The sequence below is a fragment of the Gossypium raimondii genome, chromosome 10, assembly GCF_025698545.1.
Source record: "Gossypium raimondii isolate GPD5lz chromosome 10, ASM2569854v1, whole genome shotgun sequence".
Classification (NCBI taxonomy): Eukaryota; Viridiplantae; Streptophyta; class Magnoliopsida; order Malvales; family Malvaceae; genus Gossypium; species Gossypium raimondii.
This window is the reverse complement of record NC_068574.1, coordinates 49,424,207-49,444,981: the sequence shown is the minus strand read 5'-3', so window position 1 is coordinate 49,444,981 and position 20,775 is coordinate 49,424,207. Positions and strand designations below refer to the sequence as shown.

Genomic DNA, 20,775 nt, shown 5'->3' with positions numbered 1-20,775 from the left:
GCAATGCAGAAGGGGAATATTGAACAGAAGTTACTTATATATACAAGAGAATCATATTCTATAAAAGTTCCATAAGCTACTTTATATGCTTTTCAAGTTGCTACAAGTTAATACATTGAACACAAGGGAAAAAGACATGTGGGGTGACATTATTTTCACTTTGTAGATTAGAGTCACTACAATTACATTAAAAAAGAACAAGGGAATCAAGAGTTTTGAGAGTGAGCAGGTTGGGTGCGTGCTTTGAGAGCCTGGAAAACCTTGGAACTCTTATCAAAGATCTGGGCTCTTCTATTGTAATCACTAGCTTCTCTTCCATGGTCTTCCCCTTGTATTGCTTCCCTTTCCAAACACTCCAACAACTCCACCATTCCTTTCCTTTCCTTGCATTTCTCTCTCAGCCTTCCCACTTTCACCCATTCTTCTTCTTCTTTAGCCTCCAGTTCTCTTTCTAACTCAGCCAAAAGCCCTGAATCCCAAGCCGCACACCTTGCTGCTACTGCATCACCATAACGCTGCTTTGGCTTAATATTTAAACCATGACCCTGCAAACCTCTAAAACCTAATGGCATCCCCGAGTGACAGCAATGATGAGTTTGAGTTTGACATGGTTTTGGAAGCTGTTTGACTATCCTCTTAATGGGTAGAGATGAAGTAATAAAATTGTGTGTTGTTGCGTTGCAAAAAGATGCTGTTTCCATGTTGTTGAGAAGAGTAGTGTGAACTTGTTTTGTGTGGTTTGGTTTCAGGGTTGGAGCATCGAAGCGGTGGGTTTATATAGAGTTGGGGATGAAAATATGGCCGATCCCACCGCTCCACGTGTCAGGCATTGGTTCAGTGCATAGGAACCACGTGTCAAGAGATGGAAAGTGTTGGTCCTAGAAATGAAAAACAAAATCGTGGAAGCAAGGCAGGCTGTTCAAAGTCCAAAGTCCAAACCTCAAACTCCACGTCTTTGTCACTCTCATGGTCATGGATTGCGTATTTGCGTGCAATTTGTCCCAAGGTTTTTCTCTCTCCCACAAACCTCAAACACAATGGGGTTAGGTCCTATTATTTTATTTTTTGTTAAAAAGAAAAAGAAGGTGGTAGGATGATTGTGAATGAATCAGATTCATTTCTGTCATTCACGTAATATAAAATAGTTGGTTAGAACTTGAAAGATAGGATTCATTTGTCTTTCATGCAATATCATAATAGTTGGTTCAAGAATCTGATCAATTCATCCCTAAAGAAAATTTCTCATAAAAATTAATTTTATTATAAAAACAATATTAATTATTTTTAATACAATATTTAAAATTATTAATATTTCTTTTATAATCCTTGAATAAAAATAAAACATTTTAAGGCGTTAAGAGTCTACCAATAACAATGAGATACTTAATCTCAAAGCTTATTGACAATTTTAACTAACTAATCAAAGATTATATTTATAGTTAAACTAATTTGCTTCTATAATAGACATTTCCACATAAAATCACATGTGTAAACCAAAATCTTTAAAGTCCAACTAAATCAATTCTTTTGTGGCGAAGGATTGTGTTGATTGTACCAATTCAATTCTTCTCTCTAACCTTGGTTTGGTTTAGTTTCCTTTCCTAAGTTTTTGACTTGTGCAAAAAGATGAAAACATTTGAGCTTACCCGAAATTGACTAATAATACAAACAAAAAGTAAAGATTACATATACATGTTCAAGTTCAGCGCACTGAATCAACACGTTAACTCTATACATGTTGAAATGCATGCATTTGCAAAGCTTATTATTTTTAAGTTTATATACATAATTATGCTGTTTAAGACTTTAAGTTCATTCTCTACCATTGGAACCCTAAAAACAAATGTTAATATGTTCAAGCATGACATAACAATCTGAAAAAACTAACCCTTTGGTTAGACAGGCTACAAATGAATTTTTTCCTACGCTGAAACTGGTTCTAACTACAAATTTCGCTATGGATTTTTTTATTCGTATCGTCAACCAGCATGAATGTCATGCAGTTAGATTTTCCTTGAGTCTCCTCTCAGCAGCTATAGCAGCAGCCATGGAAGGAGGCAGGTATCTCAGACTTTCACTTTCGGTCTTATCTTCATCGGTTTTTGGTGCTCTGGATGGTGCTGTGGCGAAGAGGGATTCAACATCTTTAAGTGTCAAAACAGGCTGGTCTTGATTCTTGGTGTTCCCAACAAAGCCACTTGAGTTCCTGCTTCTGTTGAGTTTATATATGCTCTCTTCGACGGTGTTTTTAACCTAATATCAGGCCAGAAAAGCATATTCCCTGAAGTTAATATCAGAAACCAAAACGAAGATGAAATGAAGCAAATGTGTGCTATGGTTGAAAATTCAGTTCAGATACGTAGAACTTGGAACTTTAGTTCATTGAATGCCAATGTTTGATGTAAATGACAAAACGCAGAGATTGTTGACACAGTCTCCTTAAATTTTAGAGAATGAATGCAGATAAACTGAAAATAATGTCCGATGGGCTTCCTGAACAAAAGCATCCTCAGATTCATGCTCTAGATTATAGTCACACTCAACATTTATAATAACTGAGAAGTAAAGGAATTCAAAAAAGAATAAAACCCTTGTTCTTACATTGTAGTTTCTAAAAGTTGACACCGTGCAACAAATGACAACAACATTCGAGACATTAACAGTAAAAATGATAGGATCGCAAGATATAAATTTGAAGTATGCGGTATGCCGGCTTGAACACTAAATAACAACCTTTCATGTACACCTCATATTTCTTCTGAATAAACCTATTTGACACTAATTTGGTAACTATGAGAAGGAAATTCACGTGATGCCGCATGATATTACCATATAAATTTCACAAGTCAATTGTTGGGTGGAGAGACGCAGCCAGAAATCTAAATGGGAAGTTGAGTGTTTCTATATGTGGCCTTCAAAGGTAGTTGCATCATGGAGTCATGATCATATACTTAAAAACCACATAATACCCACAAACATAGCAACATGCACAGATTCCAATCATATAATATCGAGTAGATAGGAAAATGCACATACTATAAAACGATGAAAAAGTGTCCTCTTATCCTGCCCAATTCGATGTACCCTGCTGATTGCTTGTGCTTCTACTGCAGGATTTAGTAGTGGTTCGACAAGAATAACATGCTGTGCCTCTAACAGGTTTAGACCATTTGCTCCATGTTGGACCAAGAGCAATAACACCTGAATAAATTTGGGTTCTGACTTCTGCATCTTGTGTCCTCTTCCACCAACTTGTTGGCCCCTAAATTCACTGATGGCAACATGTGATTTCCTGTGATTGCAAATCTTAATAACTCAATCAATCTGATAATATATAATTTCAGATAATGACAAAGGCATTAACATACACAACTAATCAAGAAATTAAAGCATATTTTTTCTTGTTTAGGAGTATGCTCTCTGGACTGAGGTGTTTTATTGTTTTTCTGGTGTGCTTGTTGCAGTAAAGAGGTGTTCTATGGTTTGTTAGGCATGTTTGTTTGCAGTGTTTCTACTGACCTTTTGGTTAGTTCTACCCTTTAGGGTTTTAAAAAATTCTATTATGGTAAAAAGAAAATTGAAGCACAGAGGAAGTAGAAATTAACGGATATAAACAGGCATGTCCAATCAGCCAAGCTTTTTACTTCCATCAAAACAAGCCAGGTGTTACTAAAATATGAATTAGATAGGAAGATACTAAAACTTCTTCTCTGGTTGCTTGATCTCCTCCCCTATTCTTTTATCTCGAGTATGAGGTGTCCAGATCCATCAGTCTTGTTTATCTTATGTTTTATGAAACTTAAAGAGTTATGTATGAAATGCATAGCAATAGTAACCTCTTATAACAGGGTGCCACTTCTTTCGTGGCAATTGCAGAACTCTCCAGGTATACAATAAACAAAATATATTGAGCTGATAAACAGATTCTTTACCTTCCTCCTTTCATTCGGATGTAGGTAATGTCATTAGCAGCGAATGCATGTTCTAAAACATCAAGAACATCATTCCAGCTTGAGAAAACCAGAACTTTAGCTTTTGGGTCAGCAGACTTAATCCCCAAGATCCTTCTTGTAACAGCTTCGATCTGCACAATCGTCAACAAGATGTTTAGCATAATAGTCATCTAGATGTCTTGATGTAAATAGCTTGTAGATTTCTCTTTTACGCTGATAATTTTCAGCATTATCAATTTAAAGAGGTGATCGGATGGTAAAAGTGGAACAATTAGGTAATGACTTCCTAGATGAATCATATAAGAGAACTAAAAGTCCAAGTTTTGCATAAGCAGGATTCATTCAAACAGCTGTCTAACAAAGACACACATAAAGACATAGAAACAAGATGGCAGCCAAAAAGGACAAGCAGACTATCCACTGGCCAAGGTTAATTGACCGGTATGACTAATGAATGAGGATTCTGGAAGAGCTGTCTGATGTGTCCCACGACAGTGATCCCATACAAGTTGCACAGATAAAATTGAAATGAAGAAAAACAAGTGAGAAAGATGGCATTGAATGTACACAATTATGATATTACAGAAGATACAACAACCAAGATGGTCAGATAACTGAAAATGTAACATATTCAAAGAATTGGAAACTACACACTTGCATGTGAATGCTTAACAGATAAAAAAGATAAATAGATAAATAGCTTACATACAGCATAAAATGTGTTCTATGGAATTATATTTAGTCAGCTATGGAGACATTTGCATCAATTGAAGTGCTATGCACTAAAAAGCACTTGCTTGAGCAAGGAACACTAGCAGGGCAAATCAAATATAATTATTCCTAACAATTTATTCAACCATGAAAAAAGTACTGCAATTTAGAATTAAAAAAAGGACAAGAACATGCAAAAGAGCACCTTTGTTCCATAGGAACCTTGAACAGTAAAAAATTCTTCACAACTATCACCACCTTGAAATGCGTGAAGCATAGCAGAGTTTGGTGAAGTTTGCCTATCATCAGCTAAAGCAATATTTCCAACATCTGTGTGCTGCCTACATGTTGGGCACATTACCCATTTATTTTGAGATTTATTCCCATGGCGTAATCCTTGTTCAGTCATAGAAAATAAGCCTACAAAAAAGTGAGGCATGAAGTAAGGATGAGTCAAATGAAAAGTTCAAAGCAAACAAAATAATCCATATGATAAATCAACAGGTAAAATAATGGAAACATGACAGGTCACTCTAAATGGTGACAAACAGCAAAATAAAGCAAAAAAGGAATGGTGTTGACAATTATGGGTCGCCGTTTGTCACGTTAACTGATTTCACAGGAAGGAATGGATATTGACAAGTGTGCCAAGTCTACTGTTACAGATTCTTAGGATTGATTTTAGAGTTCTAATTTGTTCTTCTTTCCTTATTTAGACTATATAGACTTGTATATAAACACACTAACTCAAGAGATGAAATACAAGGAATTTTTTCTCCATTCTATTTTCGTATATTATCTTTTCTCTGTTTTCGATAACATCTACAAACACTAAATACTATATCATAAAAGAAACATGATATTAAAGGGTGTGATGTTTTTGGGAGGGTGACACTAAGTTATTCAGTCACCTAAAATTGCAAGCCGCCACATATGCTGAGAGATAGGTTTCTAGTCCAACAGTTCACATATGCTGAAGGGGGAAGTTACTCGCAGTGACTGAACACCACAGAATTTCTTTGACCAACATGTTTCAGTTAAATGCTAGTGATGAAGAAAACATTGTTAAATTTTCATTGCAAGGGTAATATCTTTAACACTAACATATTCTTAAAATCTTGAGTATAAATGGTTTTTATAGTAGTTAAGAAATCAGCAGGGGGAATTGGCTGATGTAGAACTTACATTTACAGCAAGTAACATGTCCACATTGAAATACCATCTTCTGAGTGCTTAGCTTTTCTTGACAAATAGGGCAAGCTTCCCCCTCAGCTTTAAATAGACATGTACTTTTCTGCTCTATAGAGGTTGACATGGCAGTCGTATCTTGAGTTAAAGTGGAATTATTAGAACTCTCCATTTGCACCGTATTTTTTGATAGTACTAATCCCTGAAAACAATTCATATGAATTATTATAGCAGCAAAAGGAGCTCTATTATTTATATGTTAAGGCAAGCTAAGGAAAATTTTGGCTGAAAACAAATATGAGGAATGCAATTTCCTTCAGGCCAAAAGCAAATGAAGAACCATAACAAAAAGAAACTAATGAAGCAATGGATCATCCGACCAGAGCTAAAACATGTCAACCATAATATTGCAAAAAAACTCACTCTGGCGTATAGGGGGAGTGAGGAAAATTAAACTTGATTGCAAAAGAATTTCCAGCTTGCAGTACCTTTAGATAACGAAGTTTCCCTTTGATGCTTGATAATGAAGCCAAGGACATGAACTTGTCACTAGTGTTTTGCACACTAGCTGAAGCCAATTCATTCGGACTTAAAGCATCAATAGATTTGTCATTTTCAAACTCTCTTATGTGCAATCGAGTCGTTGCCATCTTGATTTCGTCATGTGCATTCAAAACTTGTGCTTGAGCAATTGCTAAGAGCCTTGCATGTCGATACTCCTTCCTCATGCTCTCCAGAATTTGTAGCTGCTTTGTAGCTGCCAACATACCCTCTTTTCTTAAATAAGCCTTGCAATAGCTCTTTATAACTCCAAGAGCTACTTCCAATTGAGACGGAGATTTTGAAACCTATCAATTATGGGCCACAGAGTACAAATTATATGATGGAAGTAACTTTGGAATTCACAACAGCATATAAACGAGTTTCATCCAGATGTGAAGATGTTAGATTACAATATTAAAACTTGTAGATACACCTAGATCAGAATATAATAATGATTTTAGAGATGGATGCCCGAGGATTGACAAGTATACAGCCAGGTGCTATTCAGATTATCTAACTCCAGGAGAAAAAAAGAGTATTTTCATAAATCCCAGAAAAATCAATTTAGGCCATGAGATTAACAACATATCAAGATTGAATACCAACAAGTAGGCCAAATTGAGACAAATAAGAAAGAAATTCAAAAGGAGACCATGAAAATAGGGGGAAAAAAGAAGTCATATTAAATCATAATGAAACAGTTGTCACAATCTTAAGCCCAAAGTAAGCATTAAGGTATAAAGATCCACCAGAGCTAGGGCCCAACACCATAATATATAGCAGTATCAACTACATGGAGACTCAAGTTCATCAACCGGTGAACCAGAACCAGTAAAACCCTGGAACACTTCAAAAACAAAATTCATATGAGATAAAGTAACCAACCACTATTGTTTCTTGAACACCTCTCTTCAATTCTTTATTATCAACATCAGATGAAGTTGAATTTTTGGTTGGCTGTGATAAATTCCAATAAAAGCGATTAAGTGCAGACTTCTTCTTCTGCAAAACTATTGCCTCTTCAGCAGATGTAACCATCTCTCCATCATTTTTGTTAACCCGAAAAAGCCTTGCCTCATAATCCTGGTTGACAATGTTAAAAAATGTAAAGAATGTAAAACAGTTTAAGTTGTGTGGTCAAACCTCAACAAGAACAGACAAGTTTGGAGGCAAACCTGGAATAAATCCTCTAGTTCGCAATGAACACAAATTGGGCCATCACCAATAACCTGGCAATTACGGCAGTATCTCACACGCTCAATATCCTCCTCTTTTGGCTTTTCCATTGTTTGATCAATTTCTAAAAGTCTATCAAGCAATTTTCCCCTAAAGGATTCCAATAGATCTAAACCGGTCTGGATGTGATACTTTAGAGCAGTAATACTCTGAAACCTGTAATAAAACCAATAAAAAAGTTAGCCACCATCTGGAAGATAGCATAATTAAAAATATAACTACTACAGTATATTCAATGAGGAATAATATACTAATTTCCATGCAAAAAGGAAACAATGGTTTAAATAGCCTGCTCATGAATAAAAATCTCAACTTGCAATAGCAAATCTGTTTCCATTCAAAAAGAAGATTATACAAATCAACCATAAGTTATGGATGCAACTCTCCTTAAGCTCAACTTTATCTTTTATAGCTTTCAAAATACAAAAAATAATTGGTCAGAAATTTCTCATCAGGATTTCTAAAGCAATATCTGCATTCGGTTTTACTATAATTACATTTGATGTATCCGGTTTATTCCTCCAGCCCAGTTTGCAAGTAAAATCTGATTCTATTCAAAAAGAAGATTATGCAAACCTACTGTAAGTTATGGATGCAACTCTCTTCAAGCTCAACTTTATTGTTTATAGCTTTCAAGATACAAAAATAATCAGTCAGAAATTTTCATCAGGATTTCTAAAACTATGAAAATATCCACATTTGGTTTAACTAGAACTGCATTTGATGTATCTGGTTTATTCCCCCTTAAACACTGAGAACCACATACTTTGCCACTGACACAACATAAAAAAAGGTGACAGCAATTCTCAAACAAATATGTAAGAAATGTGTTGCTAGCAGAAATATAAATCGGTGCATTCTTAAAGTGAAAATTATGAAGGCAGGTTCAAATAACAACTGAATTTGTACAAAGAATATTGCAGGGACAGAATCAATCAATTATGGCGTCATATCAGGGGTTTAAAAGAGAACACACATACTAAAGATTTTTATTGCTTTAAAATTTTGTTTTGGTGTTGTAATCTTGGAACTGCTTTTACTGCAGATTGTTGTATTCTTTACAGCAGGCTAGCCTGCTGTTATTTGGATAAGTTGAAAAATTATTTATTCATCAGAAATAGAAAAAAAAAGAGTAGAAAGCATAAGTAATGATGCATAAGGATTGTCAGCACTACTCAGTAGAGGAAAGTCTAAAAACTAAATCATCTCTGACCAGGAAGACATTTGTGATGTGCGTCGACTCTTAAGAGATCCTGAGATAGCCTCTTCAATCTTTCTGATTAACTCATTAGAGAGATCCTTGTCTTTCTCAGCATGATCAAGGGCTTCCAACCACCAAACTCTATATTCATTATTAAGGTCACTCAATGCATTAGAAACCTGCAAAGTAATAGATAGACAAACAAATTGTAAAGTAAACAAATGGATACTACAGACAAGAAGGCTGTCATTATAACTGACAATTAACACCTTTGGCTTGAAATGTTCAATAGAATATTCCACATTTTAACTTGATTCAGGAGGTAGCTTTATTTGAGATTGTAAAGGATGTGAAATCAAATTTTGAAAAAAGAAAGGTAAGGCTTACTCTTCTGGAAACAAACTTTTGTGCTACCTGGAATCTATAATTTGAGCTTGACTAAAATCTTGTAATATGATTAAAGAGAAAACACCATTTCTTAAGTGTTGGTTCTAAACACAGAAGGCAACACACCAGCATGAGAGAAAATTTTCCTTTTCCAGGAAATAAAGAGAAACAATGTGTTTACGGGATGATGCAGAAAAAAATGAATAATACTAGTCCTGTTTATGGAAAGAGAGTTGCAGAAGTAGTGTTGACTCTTCAAGATTATGTGTGACAGGAAACTACATAATGATTTACCTATTAGCTGATTTGCCATAGATAAGCTACTAAATTAGCATGCAGATGATTTCATATGAGACAGTTGTAAATAGAAAGATATTTTGTATGCTCTTAAAACTTTTTCATATTCCCAACACCAAACAACAAAGAAAACACATGTAGAATATAGCACAGCATGTAAGGTAAATTCGACGTGTAGCATTGAATTACAATGCCTACATTATATCTAGTAAGACTGTGCATCTGATACACATTTTGTGATATTTGTCATGTATCATATTCCAACGTGCTATGGACAACATGTATTATACCTGCATGTATGATTTTCTGAACTCTTGCTGAGCTGCAGACAACTTTGTAGTAAACACAGATAAGTACTTCTGTTTTAAATTTTGGCATTCTATTCTCAAAGATTGTTCGTTTAAAGCTCCAGATGACATATGGCACTGACCATTACAATCTCGGTCATTATTTGTGCTTTTTTCTGATTGTTCAGATGCTATATCTTGTAGATTCCCAGCATTAATTTTAGAATCGTCAAGGTCCTCAAGTTTCTGCCTCTTCACAGAACTTTGATCAGATATTTCAATGTTTTGGACATGGGAAGCTTTCTCAGAGTTTCCAGAGAATTGATGTGTCTCTACTGGAAGTTGCACTGGGAAGGTTGTAACCACAGGTAGTATCTGAGCAAGATTGTGATGAATGTGAATACTCAACAGAGGGTCCAGGCGAAAGTCTTCAGAATGCTCTTTAGTTATATCCAGTGCTTCCTTATATAATGATACTGCTTGAGAAAGTTTCTCTTCTATTATAGCTATTCCTGCAAGCCCATTTAAAGCACTAACTAACATCCTGAGCGCTTCCTCTCCTTCTGTCTTGGTCTTGCTAATAAGAACCTACAAAAACAATATTCCTCTTAAAGTAAATTACTGATAATAAGAGCTTTTGCAGCACGTTTCATCAAATGTTTCAATTTTAACTCACATTTAATATTTCCTCCATAGTCATTGGAGCCTGCTGCAGAGAACGCAGCCCAAAACTTCCTACTTGAGGGTGACAACAGGCTTGGCGAAGCTTCAAGAGTGCGTTCAGCAGCTTTGCTGCTTCTGTATGAGTGATAAACGGATCGAACGTTGCACCAGATGAAAAAGCACCTAGAAAATATATGAAGATGTAAGACCTGAACTACTAAGGTATTGTAAACTCACTCAAACAAAGGTATTGTAAAACCACCAACAACCTGGGATTTCTCTTTTCAGGAAATCTTCTTTCAAACTTTCAAGAACTTCACTGGCATAACTCACACATGTTTCATGTTGCCTTTGATAAAAATGTTCTTCAATTGGTGAGAAAGTGAGCCAAGAAACAGATTCCTCTTGCGGGGGAAGATGCAACTCATCTGCAACATGTAGTTTTGAAGAACGCCACATGATTTGTCTAAAAAATTTATGTGTGAATTCCATAGCCCCTCCATCTTTTTTCTGCAAAAGGAGCAAATAAAAATAAAATAAAAAAGTGGAAACTGGAAGAGACTATTTAGAACCTCTTCGGTATTTGATGAAGATCCAGAGAAACATTCAATGAAAGAAGCTAACCAAACGTGTTCACACCGCATTGTGATTGATTGAAACATTAAGGCAATATTTCACATTTGTTTACCATAGTATATCATCACATAAAGACCCAGCATGCAGCAAATGGCTAGAATCTGAGCATGCAAAGACATATTACAGCCAAATTTGCCAAATTAAAAAGTACAGTGATAAAATTGCACCCATCCAAAGATGAGTGGTAAATTTGATCCATCACCTTGAACGGTAAATTGGAACCTTATCCCCAATATAAAGAAAGAAAGATTTTCAAGCCTTGCAATGTCCTTTGTCTGACAAGTTTTCAAGTGAATTCTCTGGCATACCACAATTCAGCACTATCATCCAAAAAGGGAACATTACACAGGAAGTTTAAGACAGCTATTGCAATCTACATCATCCAAAAAGGATCACCTATAATGAAAAGTTAAACCAGCTATTGCTATCTAACTTGCCAGACTATATGTCCTTATATAGTACCTTGAGCGGGTATACTTAGAGAAGACATAGTTTTGTAGAGGTAGTTTCTTCTCTTACTTGTTACATAAGATTATCTCTTTTATAGGAAAACTAGTACAACATTCAAGCGACAATATCTTCAGAGTATTATTTCATATTCAATCAGCTTTAATTTTGGACTAGGGGCAGAATATGCTTTCACGTGCCACAACCTACATCATTACAGTTTATTCATGATTTGACATTCCTGTGCTTTTCGAGAAAACTCAGATGACCCAGTTTATTGCAAGATTGAAATTCAATCATTTTCATTGTAAAGATCCGGCTTTCAGTGGTACAGGAAAATATGGTTTTGGAACCTTATTTTTGTAAACCGAGTCCGTAAATATAAAATAGGAATATTTACGAAGTTACTATGAAAAAATGCTAAAGAATGATAAGAAATTTTGTTGATAAAATAATTAATTAAAACCTAGTGACTAAATTGTAAAAGTTCAATCGCTATAGAATTTTAATTAAGAAAATACTTGAGGACCTAGATAAAAATTAACCAAAGGGCCAAACTGGTTATTAAACCATTTCTAATTAAAAGATAGTGGATGATGATGACATCTCAATTAGGTGTGATTAAATTAAACATGATTAGTTAAGTTAATTAAGTCTTAATTAAACTATGAATAACAAAATTGGTGGAAAGAAAGAGAAGATTATCATCTTCTTCTCCATCCTTAGCCGTCCACCATAATTAGAAGCTAAGAGAAAGCTTCAAACTCACTTATCATTCGGCCAAGCTAAAATTCAAGGTAATCAAACCCTTTTTCATGTAACTTTTATAGATTTATGATCATGAGAGCTTGATTTAGCTAGTCCATGTATCAATTTGATTAATTGTTGAAGTTTTATCAAGTTGTCATTGTTGATAAATTAATGAATTAAGCTTGGAATTGATAGATATTGAGTATAGATTATGAAATGGACTAAATTGTGAAATCAGTTATGCTTGTTTGTTAACTTAGTAACATTAGAAACCAAATTGAATAAATGTAAAACCTGTCATGAAATTATGTTAGTGACAGAAGGTCCCTAATGAAAAATGTGAAATCAAATTTTGATCCAAAGTTAGGAATTGAAGTATATACTTATCCCGAGTTCAGAACTAAATTGAATAAAATGCAAAATATGTGTGAAATCAAAAAGAGAGTATTTAGGATCATACATCTCATGACATTGTGTGATAATGTATATAGTATTGATTTGGTATATAAAAATATTTGTATATACCAAGAATTAGACCAAAGTGGAACTAGTAGAGGAAAAGCAAAAATTGTGAAATAGTCCCTGAAGAATCTACCCATTTTGTATTTTAAAAAGGTAAGTTCATATGGAGCTTACTACCTTTCCTTCTGCTATATGTATTATTGTGTTTATTTCATTATATTTATGTTTGAACGTAAGTTAAAGTTTTGGTGGAAATTGGCATATAAGGCTAGTAAATGGGATTGAATTGAAATGAAATGTGATAAGTGATTGATATGTGACTTTACAAGATATGAATATGTAAATATGAATGTTTACAGGGTATGAATTTGCAAATACGAATTATTACAAGGTATGGATATGCAAATATGAATGACTAATTCCCACATGAACTTAATAAAATGTTAAGATACAATTGGCATGCCAATAGGGTGTGTGTTTGTGCACGAATTGTTGATGATATGGAGATTATGACAATTATTTTGGAATCTAGCATCTACTGTGGATTATCGAGTATGTTTTGTCTATACGAAGACCTTGGTGTGATAGAGGGATGTAATTGAAAATGTTTAAACATTTGATGCCAACGAGCTTTGCACTTCGATACCTTGGTGTGGTGTAGTTCACCCGCATATCCGAGTTTGTTTTATTGAGGTTCCATTAGGTGAAACATTGAAATTAAATCTTGAAATCGGAAAATGATATGTACTGAACTTTGGTAAGCTATTATGATGTATGATTTAAATTGAAATGGCACGAACTTGTGAATTGATAATAGTATATGAAATGTTGATGATCTTGTACGAATTGGTATGATTTGAAGATGTTTTGGACATGTTATAATATGCCTAACACATTTGGATACTTATGTTGTTATGCATTTTGTTGTGACATTATATGTCAAGCTTTAGCCAATTGTATGCCAAAACCTTGGTAGTTAGCATGCTCACCTACGAGCAAGGTAAGCTTTGTAATTTTCATTTGAATTTATTAAGCATTTACATGCATACTATCGTTGTTTCTCCTACTTGTAGATTCTCAATTTGCGGAATGCACCAAGCCGAACCAGTGTAGATAACACACTATCATCAAGACGGTAGAAACATATTTATTTTGATATCTAAAGTTGTGGCATGTATATAAGGTTCTTGGTTATGTAAATGGTCATTCCTAGTTGTGAATGTCAAGGTTGTATGTGTGACTATGGTTATGTTGTAAGTTAAATTTGGTATACGGCCTAGTTAAGCCTAGTTTATTTCATGAGTTGTGTGCCATTTAAATATTTGGTTTCAATGATTTCATATGCTTAAATTGCATAAGTGGCATGATATGATGATTTGATGAATTGAGATGAGCCTTTATTTGTGAGAATTGCCAATATAGGTCACAAGAATTGTCAGGCTATGTTGAATGTTAGGTTGAAATCAAAATGGGATGCAAGTTGCAGTAGTTTACCAACCAAGTTGCGACACCACCTTATAGATGTCGCACACTAGTTGAAAAAGGAGATGAACTTATAGTAGACTGTTCTCAAGGTCACAACACCATCCCATGGATCGTGACACTAGCTTTTAATGTCGCGACATTGTACCCCTAATGTCGTGATGCCAACTCGGTGAAGTTTGGAAAGTTTACATTTTAGTTCCTAAGTTGTGATGCCAACCTATTGTTTTGGAGGTCGTGACATTGCACCCTTGAAGTCACGACTCCAACCCGAATTATGTTGAAACTTTGCATTTCAATCCTCAAATGGTCTCGGATTATCAAAAAAGCTTTCATAAGCTCGTATAAATCCCGATTCAAACTATATGTTACGATATAAGGATGTAACGATCATGTTAGAGAATGAAGTGTTGAATTGATAGAAATTATGTTGTATTTGAATGTAATTGCTCCGGCAACGAATGTGACAACCTGTAGCTCGGACCCAGCAATCGGGTCGGGCAAGGGGTGTTACATTCATACTTAAAGGGCACACGTGCAGTTTTAAAGTTTTTGACAAACTATTATATTATATGAGATATGAAAAATTATTTATAATCAAAAGATTATATTCAAGTGTGTATTGGAAGCCACCATGCACATATGTAATCTTTGGAATGCAAACAATGTTAAGAAACCTCATACCTCATATGGATCTCGTATAACTTCCACCCACCACCTTGAAACATTGAAAGGACTTAGTTTCAGGAATCTTAGGAGTCCATATAAGTCATCAAGTTTGCGTTGTACAGGAGTGCCTGTAATACACCAGCGATGCTTAGCATATAATCTCATGGCCATTTCTGTTGCAGCAGCAGTATTGCTCTCCACCATTTGAGCTTCATCCAGACAAATCCTCCACCAGAATATTCTAGTGAGAAAAGTTGGAATGACAGGGTACCTACCAGAAAGACAGCCATGTCATCATCTTGAGACATCAAAAAAGGCAAGCAGGAGAAAAGCTAGATTTATTATGTTAATAGGGATTGTTCTAGTTAGTTAAAAAAAAATCATTTAGTTTTATCTAATAATAACAATAATTTAAATTCCAAGAAACCAAAAGGATGAGAGGCAAAAAAGTTTAAAGGTAAGCCATTAAACAAATGAAGAAATCAAAATGATCAGACAAAATGAAGTTGCGTGGATGGGGAAAAATCAGTTAAAGAATTCAAAGTATTATCCTGCAACTAGAACAGAGTTTGGAAACATTAATCTTTAAGTAAAGAATTTACAAAGAGAACTCAAGAAGAAAAGATTGTAAAGGGCAAAATAAAATTTCAGGAAGGCCTGGTTACATCCAAGGAGCCAGATCCAAGAAGTCAGTGAACCCAGTGAATCTCAGAAGCAATGTATCCTAGTACTACAGAAATTATAACATATAAGAACTTCAGAATGCCTTCAAATAAAAAGCCAATCATCCAGTTTTAGTAACTGCTCAATTAAAGAATAAATAAATAAATAAGAAGTTAGGAAGAACCTCTTCTGAAATCTCAAGAAGCGTCGATCACCTTCATGCCTGTCAGAGTCGTGAGAGAGGTCCTCTTTGAGTACGTCGTATGTTGTTAATACAATGTCAGCACTGACAAGTTCATTGATATCCACTCTAGAAGCATTTGAAAGACAAGGAGTCCTTACTCCTTCATAGATGCAAATTTTTAATGAACCTGGACGTGTGTGACTAAGAATGACAAATAAAAGTTAAAAGGATAAATATATAAGTACCTTTCAGTAATGAATGACAATCAAAAGCCATAAAGTAAAGCAGTTCAACAAATATAGAGTTATCTAAGGTAAACCTTACAGATAAGATATATCTAAAGTGTTTCAATTTTTTTCAACGGAAATAACTAACTACCTGAGCTTAAAAATCAACTGACAATTAACTAGCAATCAACTGACAAAAAATGATAAAAAAAAACTGTAATAAGTAATTAGAAGTACTTAGGATGTCATGCATAAAAGTGGTTGTGATAGATTGTAGATTCATTTTCAATATAAAGGTTTCAATTTCAACTTTAATGACTCAGTTTCTGGTTGCATTAACCATAGATGCCGTTACAACTTCCATCCAGCCAGATTACTTTGACTTATCTATGTTTCATTAATTGCCTAGGCATGCATCATAATATTTTTGCCATAACCGTTCAGTACTTTAATCATACCACACCACCTGCCTGTTGGAGACCATTAAGTTTACGGAGCGTCAGAGCCGACCAGCCCAGAAACTGAGACAAAGTTAACCCCCAAAAAAAAACAAATAGTACCACAACAGTCTCTAATAAGGGATCAGATGAGATGTGCCTACTGCCTCTAATAAGGGCCTTTTAAACAGAAAGCCGCATCAGGATCACAACAGTCTTAGCGGATATTAAATTCCAGCTTACCATTGCAAGATATCATATATTTTGATTCAACTTCCAACGTCCTATTTGGCCATGAAAAACAGGTTTGATTCAACCAGCAGATCATTAATTTGTTTTGATATTTTTCTTTCATTTACAATCTGATGGATCAAGTGATATTCACAAGATGATATGTAGATTCCTTGATTCACCAAACTAAGAAGTTTCACTAACCAACAAAGATGCAAAATTTAATATTACTATTGTACTAAGGATACTGGAATTTGCAAGCATATAAAAAGAAGTCAAGGAAAAAGTTTATACCGAATGATCTCAGTGTGCCATTGGGATAATATAGGAGCTGGACAGACTATAAGAGTTGCACCTGTAGCAATGGGCGAGTCGGTAGCTTGTAGGAGCTCCAAACATGGTGTGCAGATATGCTCTCCCTCTCTGACAACAATGTTGGTTGTCTCTTTCCTTCTTTTCAGCTTTTGTAGTCCTTGTTCATCAGCATTTTCACTGACTTTCCGAGCTTTTCCTCTAGGTGAATAACCAACACATTCTGAATGTTGCCAAGCATCACACATGTCACATTGCACCCATAATCCTTTATATTTGCGGTTTTCACTCACAGCTCCACATGTGCACTCAACACGCTCCCTTTTCAATCTTTTGAGACTAACTTTCCCATCAGTTGTAACCTTTATCGCAGTATCCTTAAATACAGCACCTTCAGAATCTGGCTTCTGGTGTGCAAAGATGCAAGCAAGCAGTTCAACAGTCTTGCCCAAACCCATTTCATCTGTGATGTTCATTATTACCACCGCCAAAGCAAGCAGAGTGACATCAGATTTCTGGGTAAATATCAACTTCAAACAATTGAAAATTAAGTAATTTTTTCTCAGAAATCATCAATTAAAAGGAACCCCAAAATTGTAGGAGCATGCATACAATAGCATACAAGAATTAGAAAGTATCAATGTTCACATAGGCTAGTAACCAAGCAAGATTAGACTCCCATAATAATTTGGAACAGCACAATCTCACAGATCTGGGCATTCAAAGGCCAAACTCAAATAAACTCAACAGAGATCGTGAAGGGGTAAAATATGCAGAAATGAAGCATATAATAGATAAGTTGGTAACTACCGTAGCAAAATTGCAACGTCTCTAAACTATTAATCACACTGAATGCAAAACTTTTCATCTGGTTCACTGCTAAATTAAACGCAGCTCTTTTAAACACAAACATGTTCAAAGGATTGCAAAAGTTTCTGAAAAACAGACACATTGTGTACCTGCTAGAATACCACCGTAGACATAAGGAGACATGGGCTCCAGATGCAGAGAAACATTTCCACTGAAGACATAATCACCTCGTAGTAAGCAAGTGAAGAGAAGAAAATTGTTCTTTCTTTTTTTCTAGGGTGTCGGAGTGGGAGATGCAAAAAACAACAAACCACAATGACAAGAACAATGGATGACAATCTTATTAAGTAAAATGCCAACTGAAGAAAGAAACGTACCCAAATGGATTAAAGAACATTTTTGAAGAAGTATCAAGAAAATGCACAGGTATACACAATGGAGAGGACAACATGCTCCTTTCCCATTCTTCCATACTTCTTGAATCACCCTTCTCACGTTGTATCATCCAGTAAGCTGCACGCCGCTGATATGGTCTCAAAACAGGGAGCAAGTCAGGAATGTCATCCTTCAGCATTGAGTTCTCTCTGCATAGGACATATACAAGTGATTTGCTTCTAGAATGGAATCACAACTAGGAAGTCGGAACATGAGTATGACAGTTATGCATCACTAAAGAAATCTATAATAAAATGATTAGACAACTCACTTTGATGGCTTTATGGCTTCATAAAACTCAGCAACATCAAACCTTGCTCGTTTTCCAGGTCTCGAAGTTTCATCTTCTGTCACTGGATACAAATCAACTTCCATGTTCACTGATTCACAAACTCCATATTTAGCCTCAGAAGTCATTACTTCAGGACGTAGCCAAGCCATAACATTAACCATACTCTTTTTCCAAAGTTGCCTCGTTTTCCCCAGGAGTGACTCACAATCATCAAAAACACTCTTTAGTATCTCCACCCTCACTCTAAAAGACGACAAGCTCTCCGAAAGTGTTACCTCCAGCACGGGACGTAAAGTGAGAAATTTCAAACTTGCCAAGTGCACAAGAGCAGAAACACCTTCATCGGGACCGTCAAAACTCCCGGATAACATCAACGATTCGGTCTCCACACCATCAGACATGCTTTTTTCTATAAATTCCAAAGATACATCACTAGAAGATAATACAGGCCAATGTCCTAGCTTAATACGACTGATGAACTCACTGACATTACAAACTCGAAACCTTAAGGAGTACTTGGAGTCCCCATAAAACTCCTCACTGATTCTATAACCAGCATACCCTTCTCTCAAATTCAAATCAATCAGAACAACCTCAGATAAGTCAAGATGCTCATCAGAAAGCCAAGAACCCCTATCAACTTCTACAAAGAATGGTTTATCTATATCCACTAGTTCCCCCTTCAATTTTGCATCTTGTTTGGGTTCGACATTACCAGTGCTGTCTATAATTAAGGCGCCTGATCGACGTGGGTTGGCTTGCTTTTTCCTACCCATTGTTCTCACAGCAAAACAAATAGAAGCTAGATAAACAACAGAAAATTAGAAACAAACCAAGAAACTTTAAGAGTGTTTTCAAATAGCCAATTCAACAAGCAGCTTGTGTTCTTTTGATTCAAAGAAACATGCACAGATCATTACGAGACGAAAAAAGCAATAAACAATAGCTGAAAGCAAAGGAACTCAATTGAGTGAGCAAACATATAAAGAAAAAAAGGGAAGAAAGAAGAAATCGATGAAAGAAATGCACATACAAGATAACGAAAAAGAACATGAAAGCTGAGATAGAGACACAAAAGCAATACCAGGAAACAAATTAAGGTAGAATTTGGTTGCATTGAATAAGGTGTTACAAGGAAAAAGCTTGGGATTTGAATCGTAAGGTTTTGAAGGAAGAACGGGACCGCTGTGAAACTGCAAAACACGCGCCAATTGCGAGTTGCCAAGGTCGGTAACTCGGAGATAGATTTTGTTATGTTTTATTGGGTCCTAAGAAAGGCGTGGAAAAGTCATTTAATTTTGGATATACTACCACAATATTACTAAATTATATTTTGATTACTCAATTTTATTTTGCTATATTTTAATTATTAATTTTATTTATATTTTGATTACTAAAATTTAATTTTTCAAATTTTAATTATTAACTTTATTAATTTATAACATTTTAGTCAATGTATCATTACGGAACATTAAAGATGTTACAAAAATATCGTGTGACAAGAATTCAACCTTTAAATACTTATGTAACTTCCATATTCGGGTCATATAATTTTAATTTTTTATTTTATTTTTTAAAAATTTTCTTTTTCTTTTAATTTATTTCACTTTCGTTTTTTTTATTTCCTTTCTTTCTTTCATCTTTTTTTTTCTTTCACTTTATTCTCTCTTAACAAACCCTAATTGTCGCAAAGAGCAATTACCGTATGCTTCGATAATGTCACCATCACCGGCCAAAACTCCACCATCAAATGGCTTTTCTTTCTCTCTTTTTCCTCGTCTTTTTTTCACACTTCTTTTCATCCCAAAACTAAAAGTCCTCTCTTTTTTTGTCACTTCTTACATCTAACACTTTTTGGCGTTAGCCTAACAATCAAAGGTCACCAAGATAAAACCCAAAGCCTCCTGGCTTTAGATTGGGCTTCTATTTCTATAGATAAATCTCAAAAATACCCATATCCGAGGTCTTTTGAACCACCACCATTAACCATCTAATCAATATGATTTTGAGCTATGTTTCTCACCTGATTAGGCTCTTTTTCTCCTCCATTCAGATCATCGGAAAGAGCCTCAAAGCTCAAAACCCAAACACTAAAAGATAATAAGTCCTTTCCTATTCATTATTTTCTTTTTTTCCTTTCCTATTTTGCAAACCTAGTCTGGAGATACCAAAAAAGGGATTTCTTCTCCTCCTTTTGTTGTTGACTATTTGGTATTTTTTAATGATTTGTTGTTTATTTTTTGGGGGTTGATTGTTGTGGTTTACTGAGTGG

The 20,775-nt window shown here is 35.1% G+C and overlaps 2 protein-coding genes across 3 annotated transcripts; both read right to left on the bottom strand.

The window, feature by feature from the left end:
* Window positions 1-206: 206 nt before the first annotated feature.
* Window positions 207-572, bottom strand: LOC105776422 (hypothetical protein). Its single transcript, XM_012599063.2, has one exon. It carries the CDS (start codon window positions 570-572, stop codon window positions 207-209), a length of 366 nt encoding a protein of 121 aa, XP_012454517.2.
* Window positions 573-1,642: 1,070 nt separating this feature from the next.
* Window positions 1,643-19,747, bottom strand: LOC105776420 (uncharacterized). Of its 2 annotated transcripts, XM_012599058.2 has the most exons (19): window positions 19,588-19,747; window positions 18,483-19,305; window positions 18,154-18,360; window positions 17,926-17,987; window positions 16,949-17,429; window positions 15,760-15,960; window positions 14,928-15,183; window positions 10,736-10,976; window positions 10,480-10,649; window positions 9,807-10,391; window positions 8,845-9,011; window positions 7,571-7,787; window positions 7,281-7,478; window positions 6,341-6,700; window positions 5,850-6,054; window positions 4,870-5,084; window positions 3,933-4,084; window positions 3,037-3,292; window positions 1,643-2,253 (listed from the first exon to the last, which is right to left on the bottom strand). In XM_012599058.2, exons 2-19 carry the CDS (start codon window positions 19,277-19,279, stop codon window positions 1,996-1,998), a joined length of 5,028 nt encoding a protein of 1,675 aa, XP_012454512.2. In that variant the 5' UTR covers window positions 19,280-19,305; window positions 19,588-19,747; the 3' UTR covers window positions 1,643-1,995. The 2 variants fall into 2 exon arrangements, 1 of the variants encoding a protein (XP_012454512.2); XR_008190000.1 differs by lacking the exon at window positions 1,643-2,253 and having other exon boundaries at window positions 3,143-3,292; window positions 4,923-5,084.
* Window positions 19,748-20,775: the final 1,028 nt, after the last annotated feature.